This window comes from Oncorhynchus tshawytscha, linkage group LG06 (genome assembly GCF_018296145.1).
Source record: "Oncorhynchus tshawytscha isolate Ot180627B linkage group LG06, Otsh_v2.0, whole genome shotgun sequence".
Lineage (NCBI taxonomy): Eukaryota > Metazoa > Chordata > Actinopteri > Salmoniformes > Salmonidae > Oncorhynchus > Oncorhynchus tshawytscha.
This window is the reverse complement of record NC_056434.1, coordinates 40,459,464-40,478,409: the sequence shown is the minus strand read 5'-3', so window position 1 is coordinate 40,478,409 and position 18,946 is coordinate 40,459,464. Positions and strand designations below refer to the sequence as shown.

The following is an 18,946-nucleotide window of genomic DNA, read 5'->3' as shown; positions in this document are numbered from 1 at the left end:
CAGCCCCTGTAATAGGGTTAGAGGCAGAGAATCCCAGTGGAAAGAGGGGAACCGGCCAGGCAGAGACAGCAAGGGCGGTTCTTTGCTCCAGAGCCTTTCCGTTCACCTTCCCACTCCTGGGCCAGACTACACTCAATCATATGACCCACTGAAGTGATGAGTTTTCAGTAAAGACTTAAAGGTTGAGACCGAGTTTGCGTCTCTGACATGGGTAGGCAGACCGTTCCATAAAAATTGAGCTCTATAGGAGAAAGCCCTGCCTCCAGCTGTTTGCTTAGAAATTCTAGGGACAATTAGGAGGCCTGCGTCTTGTGACCGTAGCGTACGTGTAGGTATGTACGGCAGGACCAAATCAGAGAGATAGGTAGGAGCAAGCCCATGTAAGGCTTTGTATGTTAGCAGTAAAACCTTGAAATCAGCCCTTGCTTTGACAGGAAGCCAGTGTAGAGAGGCTAGCACTGGCGTAATATGATCAAATTTTTTGGTTCTAGTCAGGACTCTAGCAGCCGTATTTAGCACTAACTGAAGTTTATTTAGTGCTTTATCTGGGTAGCCGGAAAGTAGAGCATTGCAGTAGTCTAACCTAGAAGTGACAAAAGCATGGATTAATTTTTCTGCATCATTTTGGACAGAAAGTTTCTGATTTTTGCAATGTTACGTAGATGGAAAAAAGCTGTCCTTGAAATGGTCTTGATATGTTCTTCAAAAGAGAGATCAGGGTCCAGAGTAACGCCGAGGTCCTTCATAGTTTTATTTGAGACGACTGTACAACCATTAAGATTAATTGTCAGATTCAACAGAAGATCTCTTTGTTTCTTGGGACCTAGAACAAGCATCTCTGTTTTGTCCGAGTTTAAAAGTAGAAAGTTTGCAGCCATCCACTTCCTTATGTCTGAAACACATGCTTCTAGCAAGGGCAATTTTGGGGCTTCACCATGTTTCATTTGAAATGTACAGCTGTGTGTCATCCGCATAGCAGTGAAAGTTAACATTATGTTTTTGAATAACATCCCCAAGAGGTAAAATATATAGTGAAAACAATAGTGGTCCCAAAACGGAACCTTGAGGAACACCGAAATTTACAGTTGATTTGTCAGAGGACAAACCATTCACAGAGACAAACTGATGTTCCACAGGGATGCTGGCCCATGTTGACTCCAATGCTTCCCAATGTTGTGTCAAGTTGGCTGGATGTCCTTTGGGTGGTGGACCATTCTTGATACACATGGGAAACTGTTGAGCCTGAAAAACATTGCAGTTCTTGACACAAACCGGTGCGCCAGGCACCTACTACCATACCCTGTTCAAATATTTTGTCTCGCCCATTCATCCTCTGAATGGTACACATACACAATCCAATTTCAATTGTCTCAAGGCTTAAAAATCCTTTAACCTGTCTCCTCCCCTACACTGATTGAAGTGGATTTAACAAGTGACATCCGTAAAGGATCATAGCTTTCACCTGCAGTCACCTGGTCAGTCTGTCATGGAAAGAGCAGATGTCCTTAATGTTTTGTATAGTTAGTGTATTTCTAATTCCTTTTAAGACTTTCTGGTAGATGTTTTCTAAGACCCATTTCCATCTGTTTCACCAGAAATATATTAATGTGGGATCCAGACACTGTGGGTAGATCCCCTTACCTGTACCCTGCTGCCATCTGACTCTCAGCCACCTGTTATTAAATGCCATGTTTATAGACCTGGGCATGGGTGGGCATGTGATTGGCACAGAGCTGAGCTGGGGGGTTCTTCTGCTGGCAGCTTTGCCCATCACGGACCCCCCTCACCCTGGAAGGTACTTCTGCTGGTGTCAGATATACTATACGACATACTGTATTTTTCAATGGACAGATACCCAGATGAAGGCTGTACTGCTGATCAGTGTGTTGGTTAATATACAGTGCCTTGCAAAAGAAATCATCCTCCTTGGCATTTTTCCTATTTTGTTGCATTACAACCTGTAATTTAAATAATTTTTTATTTAGATTTCATGTAATGGACATATACAAAATAGTCCAAATTGGTGAAGTGAGATGAAAAAAAATACTTGTTTAAAATTTAAAAAAAAAAAACGAAAAGTGGTGCATTCACCCCCTTCACCCCCTTTGCTATGAAGCCCCTAAATAATATCTGGTGCAATGAGGGACTGGTGCACTTCACACAGTCGATGTGATGAAAATGATGTGGATATATTGAAGCAGCATCTCAAGACATCAGTCAGGAAGTTAAAGCTTGGTCACAAATGGGTCTTCCAAATGGACAATGACCCCAAGCACACACTTCCAAAGTTGTGGCAAAATGGCTTAAGGACAACAAAGTCAAGTTATTGGAATGGCCATTGCAAAGCCCTGACCTCAATCCCATAGAAAAATTGTGGGCAGAACTGAAAAAGCGTGTGCGAGCAAGGAGGCCTACAAACCTGACTGAGTTACACCAGCTCTGTCAGGAGGAATGGACCGAAATTTACCCAACTTATTGTGGGAAGCTTGTGGAAGGCTACTCAACGTTTGACCCAAGTTAAACAATTTAAAGGCAATGCTACCAAATACTAATTGAGTGTATGTTAACTTCTGATCCACTGGGAATGTGATGAAAGAAATAATAGCTGAAATAATTCTCTCAACTATTATTCTGACATTTCACATTCTTAAAATAAAGTGGTGATCCTAACTGACCTAAGACATTGAATCTTTACTACGATTAAATGTCAGAAATTGTGAAAAACTGAGTTTAAATGTATTTTAAACTATTTTAAAGGTGTATGTAAACTTCTGACTTCAACTATAGATATTCCATTTAAAAATCAGCCTTTTCCAGCTACAATAGTCATTTACAACATTAACAATGTCTACACTGAATTTATGATCAATTTGATGTTATTTTAATGGACAAAAATTGTTTCTTTCAAAAACAAGGACATTTCTAAGTGACCCCAAACTTTTGAACAGTAGTGTATATATTCTTAATCCATTCCTTACTTAGATTTACATGTATTTTGGGTATATGTTGTGAAACTGTTCGATTTTACTTGTTAGATACTACTGCACTGTCGGAGCTAGAAGCACAAGCATTTTGCTACACCCGCAATAACATCTGATAAAGACGTGTATGTGACCAATACATTTGATTTGATTTACAGTTAGTGCATTCATTTTAAGATAGCTAGGTGGGGCAACCACACATCAGTTATAGGAAGTAAATGTTTTCTCAAAGTAGCTATCAGCAAAGTCATTGCTAGTAAGGGGGAATATGTTTAGACTTCCACACATCCAGTTTATCCCTCATGCATCTTGTTTGGACTGTGAGATAGTGTAGTTAGGTAACTCCACTGGCCAGAAACTAGAGGCTTGTGGGACAGATGTGACCTACTATTTGAGTATCATTGGCTTACTTTACCCTTTGGCCTTTGCAGGTGTTGCTGGTGAGCAGCAGTCGGCACCCAGACCAGTGGATTGTCCCAGGAGGAGGGATGGAGCCTGAGGAGGAGCCGTGTGGAGCAGCAGTCAGAGAGGTGTATGAAGAGGTGAGCCCACCCATAGAAATGTTATTATCCTAATCATCTATCTGTAATGCACCAAGTTAGAGGAACAGTTTCTTAGATAAATGAATAGCCCTTGTAGACTCAGGTTGAAGGGGAGACCTTGGTTCTAAACGTTCTAGATTGAGCATGTTATACACTGCACAGACAGCCAGTTGAGCTAATGGTTTAGTGGTTAAGTGAAAAGAATGACAGGACTTGTTCACAGAGTCCATGTGTGTTCTGCCATGCTCTGCCCCAGGGTGTCGTGTTGACAGCTGTGAGGAATGGAGCGGTGACATTTAGAGACAGTGTCCAGTTACCCACGTCCTTCTCGTCCTGAGAGAGACATGACCCTGAATAGAGTTAAATGAGTTGCACACCAACACAGGCTGTTGGGAGCTAATAACTCAAATTGTCCATCCACTCTTCTGTCAAGTTCAACACATCCACTCCAAAGAAAGACATAATGGAAGTTTAATGGAGGTTTAATTTGCGCTTGAGTGTCAGATTTTTTTTCAATCTTATGATTATTGCAACACAATTCAGTTTTATCATGTGTTCCCTCTTGGTGGCTAAACACCTCAAGGCACTACAGAGGGTAGTGCGTACGGCCCAGTACATCACTGGGGCGAAGCTTCCTGCCATCCAGGACCTCTATACCAGGCGGTGTCAGAGGAAGGCCCTAAAAATGTTCAAAGACTCCAGCCACCCTAGTTATAGACTCTTCTCTCTGCTACTGCACTGCAAGCTGTACTGGAGCGCCAAGTCTAGGTCTAAAAGGCTTCTTAACAGCTTCTACCCTCCAAGCCATAAGACTCCCGAACAGCTAATCAAATGGCTACCCAGACTATTTGCATTGTCCACCCTTCCTATTTTACGCTGCTGCTACTCTCTGGTTATTATCTGTGCATAGTCACTTTAACTCAACCTACATGTACATATAACCTCAATTACCTCGACTAACCTGTGCCCCCGCACATTGACTCTATACCGGTACCCCCCTGTATATAACCTCGCTACTGTTATACTGCTGCTCATTTAATTATTTGTTATTTGTATTTTTTACCTAAACACTTATTTTTCTTAACTGCATTGTTTTCTTGTAAGTAAGCATTTCACTGTAAGGTCTACACCTATTGTATTCGGCGATTGTGACAAATACATTTTGATTTCATTTTGATTTGATCCCTGTTGAGCCCATGTTTGTCAAAAATGTGGATTTGTTTTTTACCCTCAAGTATTATCTTTGTATTTCAACCATGGGCAGTTTACTTAATTTTATTACATTACAAAATATTTTACAATTCCCCCAAAACATATTGGAATTATCCCATCATAGAGCTGAAGTGTGCTGGTAGAGGCCTGTGTCATATGAGCCGGTGGTCCTGGTAACCTAGCCCCAGCCAGTGGTACCCGGGAGGGGTACAGGAACCTAAACCTGAATTATGGCTCTTCTGCAGGATCATGTGACCAGAGCCATGGGCTCCAGTCCTGGAATGCTGCCAGTTGTTGTCAGGCTCCCAAAACAGTCAGGGGCTAGGTCACAAGAATCTTTTAATATTTTTTCTCATGCTTACATCACAATCCGTTATATCTTAGTTGATCGTTTGATATTCTCATGAATGGTATGATGAGTTTTGAACTTGCTCCACGGCTAAATGTCACCCACCTCCATAATGTTTCTTATCCGCCATTTAATTGAATCTGCTTTCTTTCACAAACATTCTGTTTGACCTTAGCCTATATATTAGCCTGGTCACCAATCTGTTTGTGTTGTCTTGCCAACTCCATCCCTAACGTATCATTGTTTGGCATCGGTGATCTAGTGTTTTTTTAAAAAGTGGGTAAAAGCTGATCGCCGTTTGCGATGAGTAAAGTAAAGCGCTCTATACTTTCAATGAATCTTTCCGCAAAAGGTGGATAAATGTCGTTTACGTGCGTCTACCCTCTCCACTACATCTCTGTTTGGCGTGATGAATGACAATGACAGCAATAGAGTTGGCAAGATAGCACAAACAGATCTGGATCCAGGGTAACATTATAGCTATGATCATTAGCCTGTGTTCTTGGACATGTTTTTATTTTCCGGACCAAACTGCTGTGCGCTTCAGTCCTGGGGATCTTCTCTTGAGACGGGCCAAACCACAAACAGAGAGTTAACATGCAATCCTCTTCATGGACAATGCTGAGACTGAGTTCTATGGGAGCAGAGACATGCTGTTCCCTTTGGCTAGTCACGTTGATCTGCTGGAATTCCGTCTCGGCATGAAAATATCCCACAGTCAGTCGATGTTCCCATCCGGCTTTTGCAGGGGGTGAGGGTAGAGTACTGTCAAACCTGTCGTCATTGGTTGGGAAAAATATCAAATCAAATTGTATTGGTCAAATACACATGGTTAGCGGATGTTTTTGCGAGTGTGGCAAAATGCTTGTGCTTCTAGTTCCGACAGTGCAGTAATATCTAACAAGTAATCTAACAATTCCACAACAACTACCTAATACACACACATGCAAGTAAAGGGATGGGATAAGAATATATACATATAAATATATTGATGAACAATGACTGAACGGCATAGGCAAGATGCAAAAGATGGTGTAGAATACAGTATAGACATACAGTGCCTTGCGAAAGTATTCGGCCCCCTTGAACTTTGCGACCTTTTGCCACATTTCAGGCTTCAAACATAAAGATATAAAACTGTATTTTTTTGTGAAGAATCAACAACAAGTGGGACACAATCATGAAGTGGAACGACATTTATTGGATATTTCAAACTTTTTTAACAAATCAAAAACTGAAAAATTGGGCGTGCAAAATTATTCAGCCCCCTTAAGTTAATACTTTGTAGCGCCACCTTTTGCTGCGATTACAGCTGTAAGTCGCTTGGGGTATGTCTCTATCAGTTTTGCACATCGAGAGACTGACATTTTTTCCCATTCCTCCTTGCAAAACAGCTCAAGCTCAGTGAGGTTGGATGGAGAGCATTTGTGAACAGCAGTTTTCAGTTCTTTCCACAGATTCTCGATTGGATTCAGGTCTGGACTTTGACTTGGCCATTCTAACACCTGGATATGTTTATTTTTGAACCATTCCATTGTAGATTTTGCTTGGCTCCATCCATCTTCCCATCAATTTTAACCATCTTCCCTGTCCCTGCTGAAGAAAAGCAGTCCCAAACCATGATGCTGCCACCACCATGTTTGACAGTGGGGATGGTGTGTTCAGGGTGATGAGCTGTGTTGCTTTTACGCCAAACATAACGTTTTGCATTGTTGCCAAAAAGTTCAATTTTGGTTTCATCTGACCAGAGCACCTTCTTCCACATGTTTGGTGTGTCTCCCAGGTGGCTTGTGGCAAACTTTAAACAACACTTTTTATGGATATCTTTAAGAAATGGCTTTCTACTTGCCACTCTTCCATAAAGGCCAGATTTGTGCAATATACGACTGATTGTTGTCCTATGGACAGAGTCTCCCACCTCAGCTGTAGATCTCTGCAGTTCATCCAGAGTGATCATGAGCCTCTTGGCTGCATCTCTGATCAGTCTTCTCCTTGTATGAGCTGAAAGTTTAGAGGGACGGCCAGGTCTTGGTAGATTTGCAGTGGTCTGATACTCCTTCCATTTCAATATTATCGCTTGCACAGTGCTCCTTGGGATGTTTAAAGCTTGGGAAATCTTTTTGTATCCAAATCCGGCTTTAAACTTCTTCACAACAGTATCTCGGACCTGCCTGGTGTGTTCCTTGTTCTTCATGATGCTCTCTGCGCTTTTAACGGACCTCTGAGACTATCACAGTGCAGGTGCATTTATACGGAGACTTGATTACACACAGGTGGATTGTATTTATCATCATTAGTCATTTAGGTCAACATTGGATCATTCAGAGATCCTCACTGAACTTCTGGAGAGAGTTTGCTGCACTGAAAGTAAAGGGGCTGAATAATTTTGCACGCCCAATTTTTCAGTTTTTGATTTGTTAAAAAAGTTTGAAATATCCAATAAATGTCGTTCCACTTAATGATTGTGTCCCACTTGTTGTTGATTCTTCACAAAAAAATACCGTTTTATATCTTTATGTTTGAAGCCTGAAATGTGGCAAAAGGTCGCAAAGTTCAAGGGGGCCGAATACTTTCGCAAGGCACTGTATATGATGAGTAATGCAAGATATGTAAACATTATTAAAGTGGCATTATTAAAGTGACTAGTGATCTATTTATTAAAGTGGCCAATGATTTCAAGTCTGAACAGGCAGTGACTCGGGTGGTTGTTGTCCTTTGATCTTTTTGGCCTTCCTGTGACATCGGGTGCTGTAGGTGTCCTGGAGGGCAGGTAGTTTGTCCCAGTGATGCGTTGTGCTCTCCACCCTCTGGAGAGCCTTGCGGTTGTGGCCGGTGCAGTTGCCGTACCAGGTGGTGATACAGCCCGACAGGATGCTCTAAATTGTAAAAATCTGTATAAGATTGTGAGGGTTTTAGGTGACAAGCCAAATTTCTTCATCTTCTTGAGGTTGAAGAGGTGCTGTTGCGCCTTCTTCATCACACTGTCTGTGTGGGTGGACCATTTCAGTTTGTCTATGATGTGTATGCCGAGGAACTTAACTTTCCACCTTCTCCACTACTGTCCTGTCGAAGTGGATAGGGGGGTGTTCCCTCTGCTGTTTCCTGAAGTCCACGATCATCTCCTTTTGTTTTGTTGACGTTGAGTGAGAGGTTGTTTTCCTGACACCACAATCCGAGTGCCCTCACCTCCTCCCTGTAGGCTCGTTGTTGTTGGTAATCAGGCCCACTACTGTTGTGTCATTTACAAACTTTATGATTGAGTTGGAGGTGTGCATGGCCACGCAGTCATGGGTGCACAGGGAGTACAGGAGGGCTCTGAGCACGCACCCTAGTGGGGCCCCAGTGTTGAGAGTCAGCGAAGTGGAGATGTTGTTTCCTACCTTCTCTACCTGGGGGCGGCCCGTCAGGAACTCCAGGATCCAATCGCACAGGGCGGCGTTGAGACCCAGGGTCTCAAGCTTAATGATGAGCATGGAGGGGACTATTGTGTTGAATGCTGAGCTGTATGCATTGAACAGCATTCTTACATGGGTATTCTTTTCCAGATGGGATATGTGCTTTACCAAAACGAGCAAATTTCTTGCTTGTGAATATCATGATATATGGATTATTTTTTAGTTGTTTTAATTTGTGATAAATGACTCTATCATAAAGAAATGTATTTGTTTTTGCTTAGTAAGTACCACTTTCCACTGATTCAGCTCTTACCAAGGCTTGAACCCAGGATATCTGCCTCGCAAACACACACTCCTGAAGCGTCTTACCCAGTCGCGCACAGAAAAGCTAGCTATGCTGCAGCGCAAGTGGGGACACTTTAGGCTGTGGAGTGAGTTTCACAGACCCCCCCGCTACATTCAACCCCGAAACTCACTCCTCAGTTGAGCTGAGCGCAACTGAAAATTATGGGTCACGGCACCATTTTAAAGGACGTTACACTGCTTGCTTAGTGAATACCACTTCCCCCCTCTTCAGCTCATACTGAGCCTTGACCTCAGGACCTCAGCCTCTTAAGCACATGTGACCATCTCCTAAAAGGTCTTACCCAGTCGTGCCACCGAAAAACTAGCTATTCGGCAGCATAAGTGGGGACAATTCAGGCTGAGGAGGGAATTTCACACATCTCCATATGCTACACTTACATTTAGGAGAATTTGATTTGGTTTTCTGAAATGAATTGTCTTGCTGAAGGTAATTTAACAGTATAGTACAGCTTTCTGTCCACTACATGCTAGTCCTGTAACGTAACTTTTAAAAGTGTTTCTGTCTTGTGGATAATGTAGGATGTGGGAATGTATTGGTATTGGTGTTTATATACTAGCTGACTGTCCTTTGTTGTTATCTGTATGTCTGTGTCACTCCAGGCTGGTGTAAAGGGAAAGCTTGGCAGGCTACTGGGGGTTTTTGAAGTAAGCCTCACAAATCATCATGTCATAGCACTGTACATCATGATGCATGTATCACATATCAAAACATTGCTCTCATTACAACATTATTATTAAATCCAATTCCTTAAACCTTACATAAGTGGTTTTCAAAGTTGGGGTTGTGAACCCTTGAGGAAACTGTAGTGGGGACGCCACATAATAAAAGACAAAAAGAGTACAGAAGTACAGATTATTGAGTAAATGTATTTTGGTTATTTTTGATAAGAGAGAGAGAAATAAATGAATCAGGTTATTTGTTTGTGTAAAAATTGATTTTAAGGTTGTGTCATTAGATTTGGGCTGGGGTGGAGTTGCCAGAAATTCTGGCAAAACAATGGGTTTCCCGGAGAAAAAGTTTGAATACAACACTTAAAAGCCCTGCATGTATTACAGAAACACTTCCAAGACTGAAAGGGTATTATTATGATTTGAAGCAGTCTGTCTGTTTGTCTGTCTTTTAGCACAACCAGGACAGGAAACACAGGACGTACGTCTATGTCCTGACTGTGACGGAGACCTTGGAGGACTGGGAGGATTCTGTCAACATCGGTAGGCTTCTACTGTATGATGACATCTGGTTAGGGAGCACTATTTTCCCACATTTCTTTACACCTTCGTGCATGTCTTTCGTCTAAGTATTTCCTCTCCGACACAATTGGTGGGAAACTGGGAACTTTTCTTGAGAAATGTAGACAAACAATCTTTTCTTCCTACAACACTACGTCTTTCTTTCCCCCCCCTCCTGTTTCTCTCACACCCTGGACCCTGGTCCTTCTCTCTCCGTCTGTGATTGCAACACACAAACACACTTGTGCATCACGAAACAAAAGGGTTTTGATCTCCTTTTTTTTGAGGACTTTTAGTTTACCTCCAGGGTACTTAATGAAAATCATCATCATATAATATTTTAATAGAGAGTGTATTAAAGTCAATTCCAGTACGTCATTTATATCATGAAAAGACAAACACACGAATACTGCTTGGAGTGTGTAAATTGGAGTTGCATACAGTAGTGCTCATGTTGTATCAAAAAACAAATTCTTTAGATTGGTAAAATAGGTTAGAGAAATTGAACACTTTCATGTTAGGACGATAGGGCTTCATATAGAGGCTGAACTCAGTTCAGTTAGTAGGAGACCTCTAGTAAACCCTGAGAGGGGAATTAAGACCGACAGACTGACAGGGTCTCTGTTGTCACTTAAGATACTGGCCCAGAGGGACATGTCCATGTCTGTACATGTCTACAGTAATAGTTGTCAAACACCTGTTGAACTTCACTAATGTCAGCGTCTAGCTGGATTTCAAAATAACATTTGAAGAATGGTTTGACAATACAGTCATGGCCAAAAAAAATCTGAGAATGACACAAATATTAATTTTCACAAAGTTTGCTGCTTCAGTGTCTTTAGATATTTTTGTCAGATGTTACTATGGAATACTGAATTATAATTACAAGCATTTCATAAGTGTCAAAGGCTTTTATTGACAATTACATGAAGTTGATGCAAAGAGTTTGCAGTGTTGACCCTTCTTTTTCAAGACCTCTGCAATCCACCCTGGCATGCTGTCAATTAACTTCTGGGCCACATCCTGACTGATGGCAGCCCATTCTTGCATGATCAATGCTTGGAGTTTGTCAGAATTTCTGGGTTTTTGTTTGTCCACCCACCTCTTGAGGATTGACCACAAGTTCTCAATGGGATTAAGGTCTGCGGAGTTTCCTGGCCATGGACCCAAAATATTGATATTTTGTTCCCCGAGCCACTTAGTTATCACTTTTGCCTTATGGCAAGGTGCTCCATCATGCTGGAACAGGCCTTGTTCATCACCAAACTGTTCCTGGATGGTTGGGAGAAGTTGCTCTCGGAGGATGTTTTGGTGCCATTAGGCAAAATTGTGAGTGAGCCCACTCCCTTGGCTGAGAAGCAACCCCACACATGAATGTTCTCAGGATGCTTTACTGTTTGCATGACACGGGACTGATGGTAGCGCTCACCTTGTCTTCTCCGGACAAGCTTTTTTCCGGATGCCCCATACAATCGGAAAGGGGATTCATCAGAGAAAATGACTTTACCCCTGTACCTTTTGCAGAATATCAATCTGTCCCTGATGTTTTTCCAGGAGAGAAGTGGCTTCTTTGCTGCCCTTGACACCAGGCCATCCTCCAAAAGTCTCACACCTGCCTGCACTCACACCTGCCTGCTGCCATTCCTGAGCAAGCTCTGTACTTGTGGTGCCCTGATCCCGCTACTGAATCAACTTTAGGAGACAGTCCTGGTGCTTGCTGGACTTTCTTAGGCGCCCTGAAGCCAACAATTGAACTGCTCTCCTTGAGGTTCTTGATGATCCGATATATGGTTGATTTGGGTGCAATCTTACTGGCATCAATATCCTTGCCTGTGAAGCCCTTTTTGTGCAAAGCAATGATGACGGCATGTGTTTCCTTGCAGGTAACCATGATTGACAGAGGAAGAACAATGATTCCAAGCACCACCCTCCTTTTTGAAGCTTCCAGTCTGTTATTTGAACTCAATCGGCATGATAGAGTGATCTCCAGCCTTGTCCTCGTCAACACTCACACCTGTGTTAACGAGAGAATCACTGACATGATGTCAGCTGGTCCTTTTGTGGCAGGGCTGAAATGCAGTGGAAATGTTTTTGGGGGATTCAGTTCATTTGCATTGGAAAATAGGGACTTTGCAATTAATTTCAATTAATCTGATCACTCTTCATAACATTCTGGAGTATATGCAAATTGCCATTATTCAAACTGAGGCAGCAGACTTTGTGAAAATTAATATTTGTGTAATTCAAAACTTTTGGCCACGACTGTACAGTATTTAATGTTCACTTATGTTTTGAAACTTAGTTTGTATATCTATAAAAGGTCAATCAAATTGTGCCAAATTGTGTGTTTTTAAAAAGTTGCTTGTATATGTGTGTTATTTCCATGAAGACAATTTCCATGTTCAGTAACTATGTGGTATCTGTGCAAATGACTGTCAAGTAAATATTGTACAGGAGAAAACACCACACTAACTAGACACATTCTACACAGCACTGTAATTGAAAAATGATCACCATAATTTGTTTAGGAGGCTGTAGCCAGTGGGGCAATTCCACACCAACGGGAGCTATTTTTTCACCAACGGGAAATATTTTTGGTATGTCAGATTGTTCTGCCAATTCTCACATAGAAACTTAATTGAGAGGAGTTACATTTGACATGCTTTTTACATTTGTATCACAAACATTTTAGAGAAAATAGTGATGAAAGTGGCAAGTTTGTAAGATCTTATGACCCGTGTGCTCGAACATATGCACATTTTCCAATTAATTAATTTAACATATTAATATTCTTTATGATAAATAAAAGAATGTGAAAAGTTGTATTTCAGAATGTAGACATACTCCATATGTTAGAGCACACTATAAGGAGTATAATGACACCAAGATGTTCTGTGTCATGTATGGTGCATGGATCATAAGGTCTTACAGGAGGCATGTATACAGTAGGTCTATAAAGGGCCTAAAATTGCCACTTTCAGCCTTTAATGTGCACAGTTGTTTTCAAGTCACTGCGCTGTGGCCCCTCCCTCTGTCCTCTCTTGCCCTATACAAGGCCTGTGACTGTGCCCGATCAGGCTCTACATTTGTGGGCTTGTCTTACAAGTTACACTCACCTGCTCCTCCAGGGCTAGCGCTAGCGCTACCTCAGGGGTCAGTGTATCCCCCCCCACACACACACACACACACACACACTACTCCCCCTCAGTATCCCATTTTAATGTCAGAGGGCACTTGAGGGCCTTTTGCAAAATACTTGAATGATAATATATGTGTAGCAATTGGACGGCAGGAGAAAGTGGTTTTTAAGAGCTGTATAAATAACGTAAACTGATAGTTAACCGGACAGATGGTTTTTATGGGAACGCATTATACAGAGGCTTTGGTTGGAAGCCGAGGTGATGGCTTCATAAACACCACAGGATGAATGACAGAAATGTCCAATCCTACTAAAGTTCACAACATTCAGCAGCATTAATGTACATTTTTTTCAGAGCTGATCGGTGTTTAGGGGTGGGGATAATGTGTAAAGGACTACAGAGGTTTAGTCACTGTTTTCAAACAAATGTTCGTATGGGGAAGTCCAACAAGAAGCACATACAGTGCTTTCGTAAATTTTTCAGACCCCTTACCTTTTTTCCACATTTTGTTATGTTACAGCCTTATTCTAAAATTGATTAAATTGTTTTTATCCCCCTCATTAATCTACAAACACCCCATAATGAAAAAGCAAAAACAGGTTTTTAAAAATGTTTGTATATGTATAGTACCAGTCAAAAGTTTGGACACACTTACTCATTCAAGGGTTGTTCTTTATTTAACATTTTTTCTACATTGTAGAATAATCTTGAAGACATCAAAACTATGAAATAACACATATGGAATCATGTAGTTACCAAAAAAGTGTTAAACAAATCCAAATATATTTGAGATTCTTCAAAGTAGCCACCCTTTGCCTTGATGGCAGGCATTGCTCAAAATTACAACCAACTAATTGCGGCATTAGCACAAAAATGGAAGGGGGAGAAAGTGAGAAATTCTGATTCATTCAAAAAAGTATACCAGTTCCATTTAAGGTCCAAAAAATTGCCAGCTGTGCCATATAGATTGCAAAATAGTTGGGAAAAGATTTTCAATGTACCGATTCCATGACATATGGTTCATGAACTGATAAACAAAACAATGCTGGATACAAAACGTAGTTCTTCATTTTAAGTTATTATACAGAATTCTTGCAACAAATAAAAGGTTATATACAGTGCATTCATAAAATACTCAACCCCCTTGACTTTTTCCACATTGTGTTACATTACAGCCTTATTCTAAAATTAAACTGTTTTTTTCCCCCTCATCAATCTACACACAGTACCCCATAATGTAAAAAAAAAGGGGTTTTAGACATTTTTGCAAATGTATATTTTATCACATTTACATAACGATTCATACCCTTTACTCAGTATTTTGAAGCACATTTGGCAGCGACTACTGCCTCGAGTCTTCTTGGGTATGACGCTACATGCTTTGGCACACCTGTATTTGGGGAGTTTCTCCACTTCTCTGCAGATCCTCTCAAGTTCTGTCAGGTTGGATGAGGAGTGTCGCTGCACAGCTATTTTCAGGCCTCTCCAGAGATGCGGTTCAAGTCCGGGCTTTGGCTGGGCTCCTCAAGGATATTCAGAGTCTTGTCCCGAAGCCACTCCAGCATTGTCTTGGCTGTGTGCTTAGGGTCATTGTACTGTTGGAAGGTGAACCTTCACCCCAGTCTGAGGTCCTGAGCTTTCTGGAGCTGAACAAGCATCCCCACAGCTGAAAAACATCCCCACAGCATGATGCTATGACAGAGTGACCATCAGGTTCTTGTTCACCTCTCTGACCAAGGCCCTTCTCCCCCAATTGCTCAGTTTGGCTGGGTGGCCAGCTCTAGGAAGAGTCTTGGTGATTCCAAACTTCTTCCATTCAAGAATAATGTGTTCTTGGGGACCTTCAATGCTGCAAAACAATGTTGGTACCCTTCCCCAGATCTGTGCCCCGACACAATCCTGTCTCTGAGCTCTAAGGACAATTCCTTCGACCTCATGGCTTGGTTTTTCGCTCTGACAACTGTGGGACCTTACATAGACAGGTGTGTGCCTTTCCAAATATTGTCCTATGATTGAAGTCCACCTGTGGTAAATTCAATCAAGTTGTAGAAATGTCTCAAGGATGATCAATGGAAACAGGATGCACCTGAGTTCAATTTTGAGTTCCAAGGTTCCAAACTTTTGTGAAACATCACAGCACATTTTAAAAATATATGGCAAATAGAAAGCAAAACTGTATTGTGTTCAGAGATAGATGGGACGGGTTGAGTGGAGCTGAAGGGTGGGATTAAAAATAAGATAACTGTTGTAAAATATACTGTGTATGTAAAATGTATATAGTTTCAGAACTTTTGTGAAAATGCACAGTTGAAAAATATATGGCTAATAGAAATCAAAACTGGATGGTCTTCAGAGATAGATGGGATGGGTTGAGGTTAGCTGAAGGATGGGACTAAAACCAAGAAAAATGTAACTATTGTAAAATATACTGTGTCTGTAAAATGTGTATAGTATGTATAAGCTGGAAGTAGAAGCCTAAGTGTTGTTGTCTATTAGTTTACTCCATATAGGGGAGGGGTGGTAGTGTTATATATCTGCAATATTAAAGCTGATCTACCCCCAAATGAAAAATAAAGCTGTTTTGTTTGTTTTCAATCACAGTAAGGTGCTTGATCATTAACCAGAAATGTTTTGATATCATGATAAAAAATGGCTGCATTGGGTCTTTAATACAGCCCTCATCTGACCTCCCTCTCTCTCTACGCTACCTATTTCAGGTAGGAAACGGAAGTGGTTCAAGATCGACGAGGCTATCCAGGTGTTGCAGTGCCACAAGCCTGTCCATGCGGAGTACCTGCACCGACTCACAGTCACATGTAACCCCACCTGCAGCTCTACCTGTTGTGACCCCACCAATGGTAACACCTGGGTCTCCCCCCTGACGGACGACAAAGCCCCTCACTACGTCACCTCCACATAGGGGACAGATAGAGGACCACCCTTGGTCAACAGATAGGAAAGACATCGCAATCAAAGGAACCAGCATCATAAGAGGACCTAGCCTAGGTGCCAGTCTGTTTCTGCCATCTTGCCAAATCCTTGTGGTCATGTTTGGCTTTCTATCATCAGAATGACATCAACCTCAGAGTCAGAGGTCTTTTGTTTCAAGTTATTCTTATTCTACATTTTGATTCCATAACATCAGTCTACTACGTTCTTTGGTCAATGCAGCCCTTTGGTGAACTGCTTTCTACGGGGGAAGTAGCTCTGGTAGGCCAATAGAAGGTAGTGTTCGCTCTAGAAAGGCTCATGTCCTTTATGCCAAAACCCCAATTGCTGCTTAGTTTAAGTGAGTCTCATAACTTGAACTCTTCACTGCCAAAGTACATTTCATAGAGATATCTCCTGTTGAACAAGTAAATAACTTATTTGGGAAAGTGACATCTAATTTTTAGTTTCCCATTTCCTACTGCTTATAGTTGTATAGTAATAAGTAGCACCATTTCCATGTCCTTACGAGCTGTTTTCTAGTTTACATAGTGAGTTTGAAAGAGCAGCTTTGGCCTAGAAACTGGATCATTTAAAAGACTGTTTGCTTATCTACAACCACACAGTATTGCGCAAGAACAAAAGATTTGTACATATTTATTTTTAGAATATATGGAATACAGCCCAATAATGGTTTTAACAAATATGTTTTGAGTGGGAAAATGTTTTAAGTGGGAACATATTCCAAGTTACATTGATATTTTTCTGTGAGGGCTATAATATAACTTACAGGGATATTTTTCTGTGTCTGCCTGCATGATTGACTAGTGAAAGCATAAAGGCCTGTGACTGACATGTCTTTCAAACGGAACACAGAACAGAGTCAAGAATCAAGTGTCTTAACAGCCATAGTAACCTGTGTAATGTGTGTCAAATTCATAAGATGTGAATGTGGGCACTGGGAGGGAAAACAGATCATTTTAGCACAGATACTTTTACTAGCCTGGTGAAACCAGCCTGATTGTGTGATAGCTCACATTTTGTTTCACTTGACAATTGAAAAAAAAACTAAATGTGAGTACATCGGTCAGTCTGCTTGACCAGGCTATTTTTTTGCTGGAGGAGAAATAGATCGTCATAGAAAGGTTTGAGAGGGCTTGTGCCTTGAGCTGATTGTCAAGGATACTATGATGCTTTTGCATTGTATTTAGAATGTATGTGAGGATTTAGCAAGTGTTGCAAAAATGACTCCATTTTGTTAATGGTACATTTTTTGATATGTACATTATTAATGGCCGCCGCCATTAATCATTCGAATTTGGAGTATTTAAACAGGACAGAGGATACACAAGAATATCTGCTCTGGCAGCTCTGGCTTTGACATGTAACTGAAAGGATCAAAAACTGATGCTATTATAAAATAGCATGTGTTAGTTATTTTATCTTTCCAATCAAAGTGATTGAGGGTTACACAACTGCATGTGTACACAAATGTGTACTCTGCTCTTCACTCTCGTTCTTAAATAAAGATACTGTGTTTAAATATCAAAACTGGACTATGTTTTTGATGATTGAGTTTCTCAAAGTAGACGATTATAGCTTGTGTGTTTATTAAATGTTTTAGTCAAATGTAACACCCAAGTTTTCAAACGTCAACAATCGTTCAGAGGCATTGCTCTCGTAAGATATTCCATTCTATAGACCTGCACTCTATAGACCACCAAGAGTCTACAATAAGAATGGCGGCAGAAGAAAGGTGAAGTGCTATCGAGGAATGCAGTGGTCTGGCATGTCTACAAGCATTATAGTTTCTGTCTGGGCAGGGGCTGGTCTGACTTGAATTAATTAATTAATTAAATATTAGCACATAATGTGTCTTGTGATCACTTTTTGATTTTGTCTGAGCTTTTCAGTCAGCAAATTCCAAGGATCTTTGCGGTACTAATATTACTGGTATGGAAAAATGTGATTTTAGCCTTGCTTTTTAATTCATTTTGCACTTCATTTGGACATGACTAATTCTCAAGGTATTTTCCAAAATCCTAGGAAGTCCACTCATTTCCCTTTCTTTTTCCTCCATCTGTCAATCGAACTCATGTACCACCTCCTGCAAATTTTTGAGCCTATCACAACTATTACCTCAGCAGGGTCATGAAAGGGTTGCATTCAAGAAAGCAAAATGTTAATAAACAGGGGAGCTGTTGTGTAACAATGGGTGACGGCCACATTGTGATGCTAAATCAAATCAAATCAAATCAAATCTTATTTGTCACATACACATGGTTAGCAGATGTTAATGCGAGTGTAGCGAAATGCTTGTGCTTCTAGTTCCGACAATGCAGTAATAACGAGCAAGTAATCTAACTAACAATTCCAAAAAAAACTACTGTCATACACAGTGTAAGGGGATAAAGAATATGTACATAAGGATATATGAATGAGTAATGGTACAGAGCAGCATAGGCAAGATACAGTAGATGATATCGAGTACAGTATATACATATGAGATAAGTATGTAAACCAAGTGGCATAGTTAAAGTGGCTAGTGATACATGTATTACATAAGGATGCAGTCGATGATATAGAGTACAGTATCAACGTATGCATATGAGATGAACAATGTAGGGTAAGTAACATTATATAAGGTAGCATTGTTTAAAGTGGCTAGTGATATATTTACATCATTTCCCATCAATTCCCATGATTAAAGTGGCTGGAGTAGAGTCAGTGTCATTGACAGTGTGTTGGCAGTAGCCACTCAATGTTAGTGGTGGCTGTTTAACAGTCTGATGGCCTTGAGATA

At 40.9% G+C, this 18,946-nt stretch overlaps 1 protein-coding gene across 1 annotated transcript in view; it reads left to right on the top strand.

The window, feature by feature from the left end:
* The window catches only part of LOC112232088 (diphosphoinositol polyphosphate phosphohydrolase 3-beta), a 32,645-nt gene extending 14,957 nt beyond the window's left edge, over positions 1 to 17,688 (top strand). Inside the window, exons 2-5 of the mRNA XM_024398883.2 lie at positions 3,413 to 3,523; positions 9,446 to 9,490; positions 9,970 to 10,057; positions 15,933 to 17,688. Of these exons, the coding sequence (XP_024254651.1) occupies positions 3,413 to 3,523; positions 9,446 to 9,490; positions 9,970 to 10,057; positions 15,933 to 16,135 (447 nt within the window). The 3' untranslated portion in view covers positions 16,136 to 17,688. The remainder of the gene's footprint in view (positions 1 to 3,412; positions 3,524 to 9,445; positions 9,491 to 9,969; positions 10,058 to 15,932) is intronic.
* The last annotated feature ends 1,258 nt before the right edge of the window (positions 17,689 to 18,946 follow it).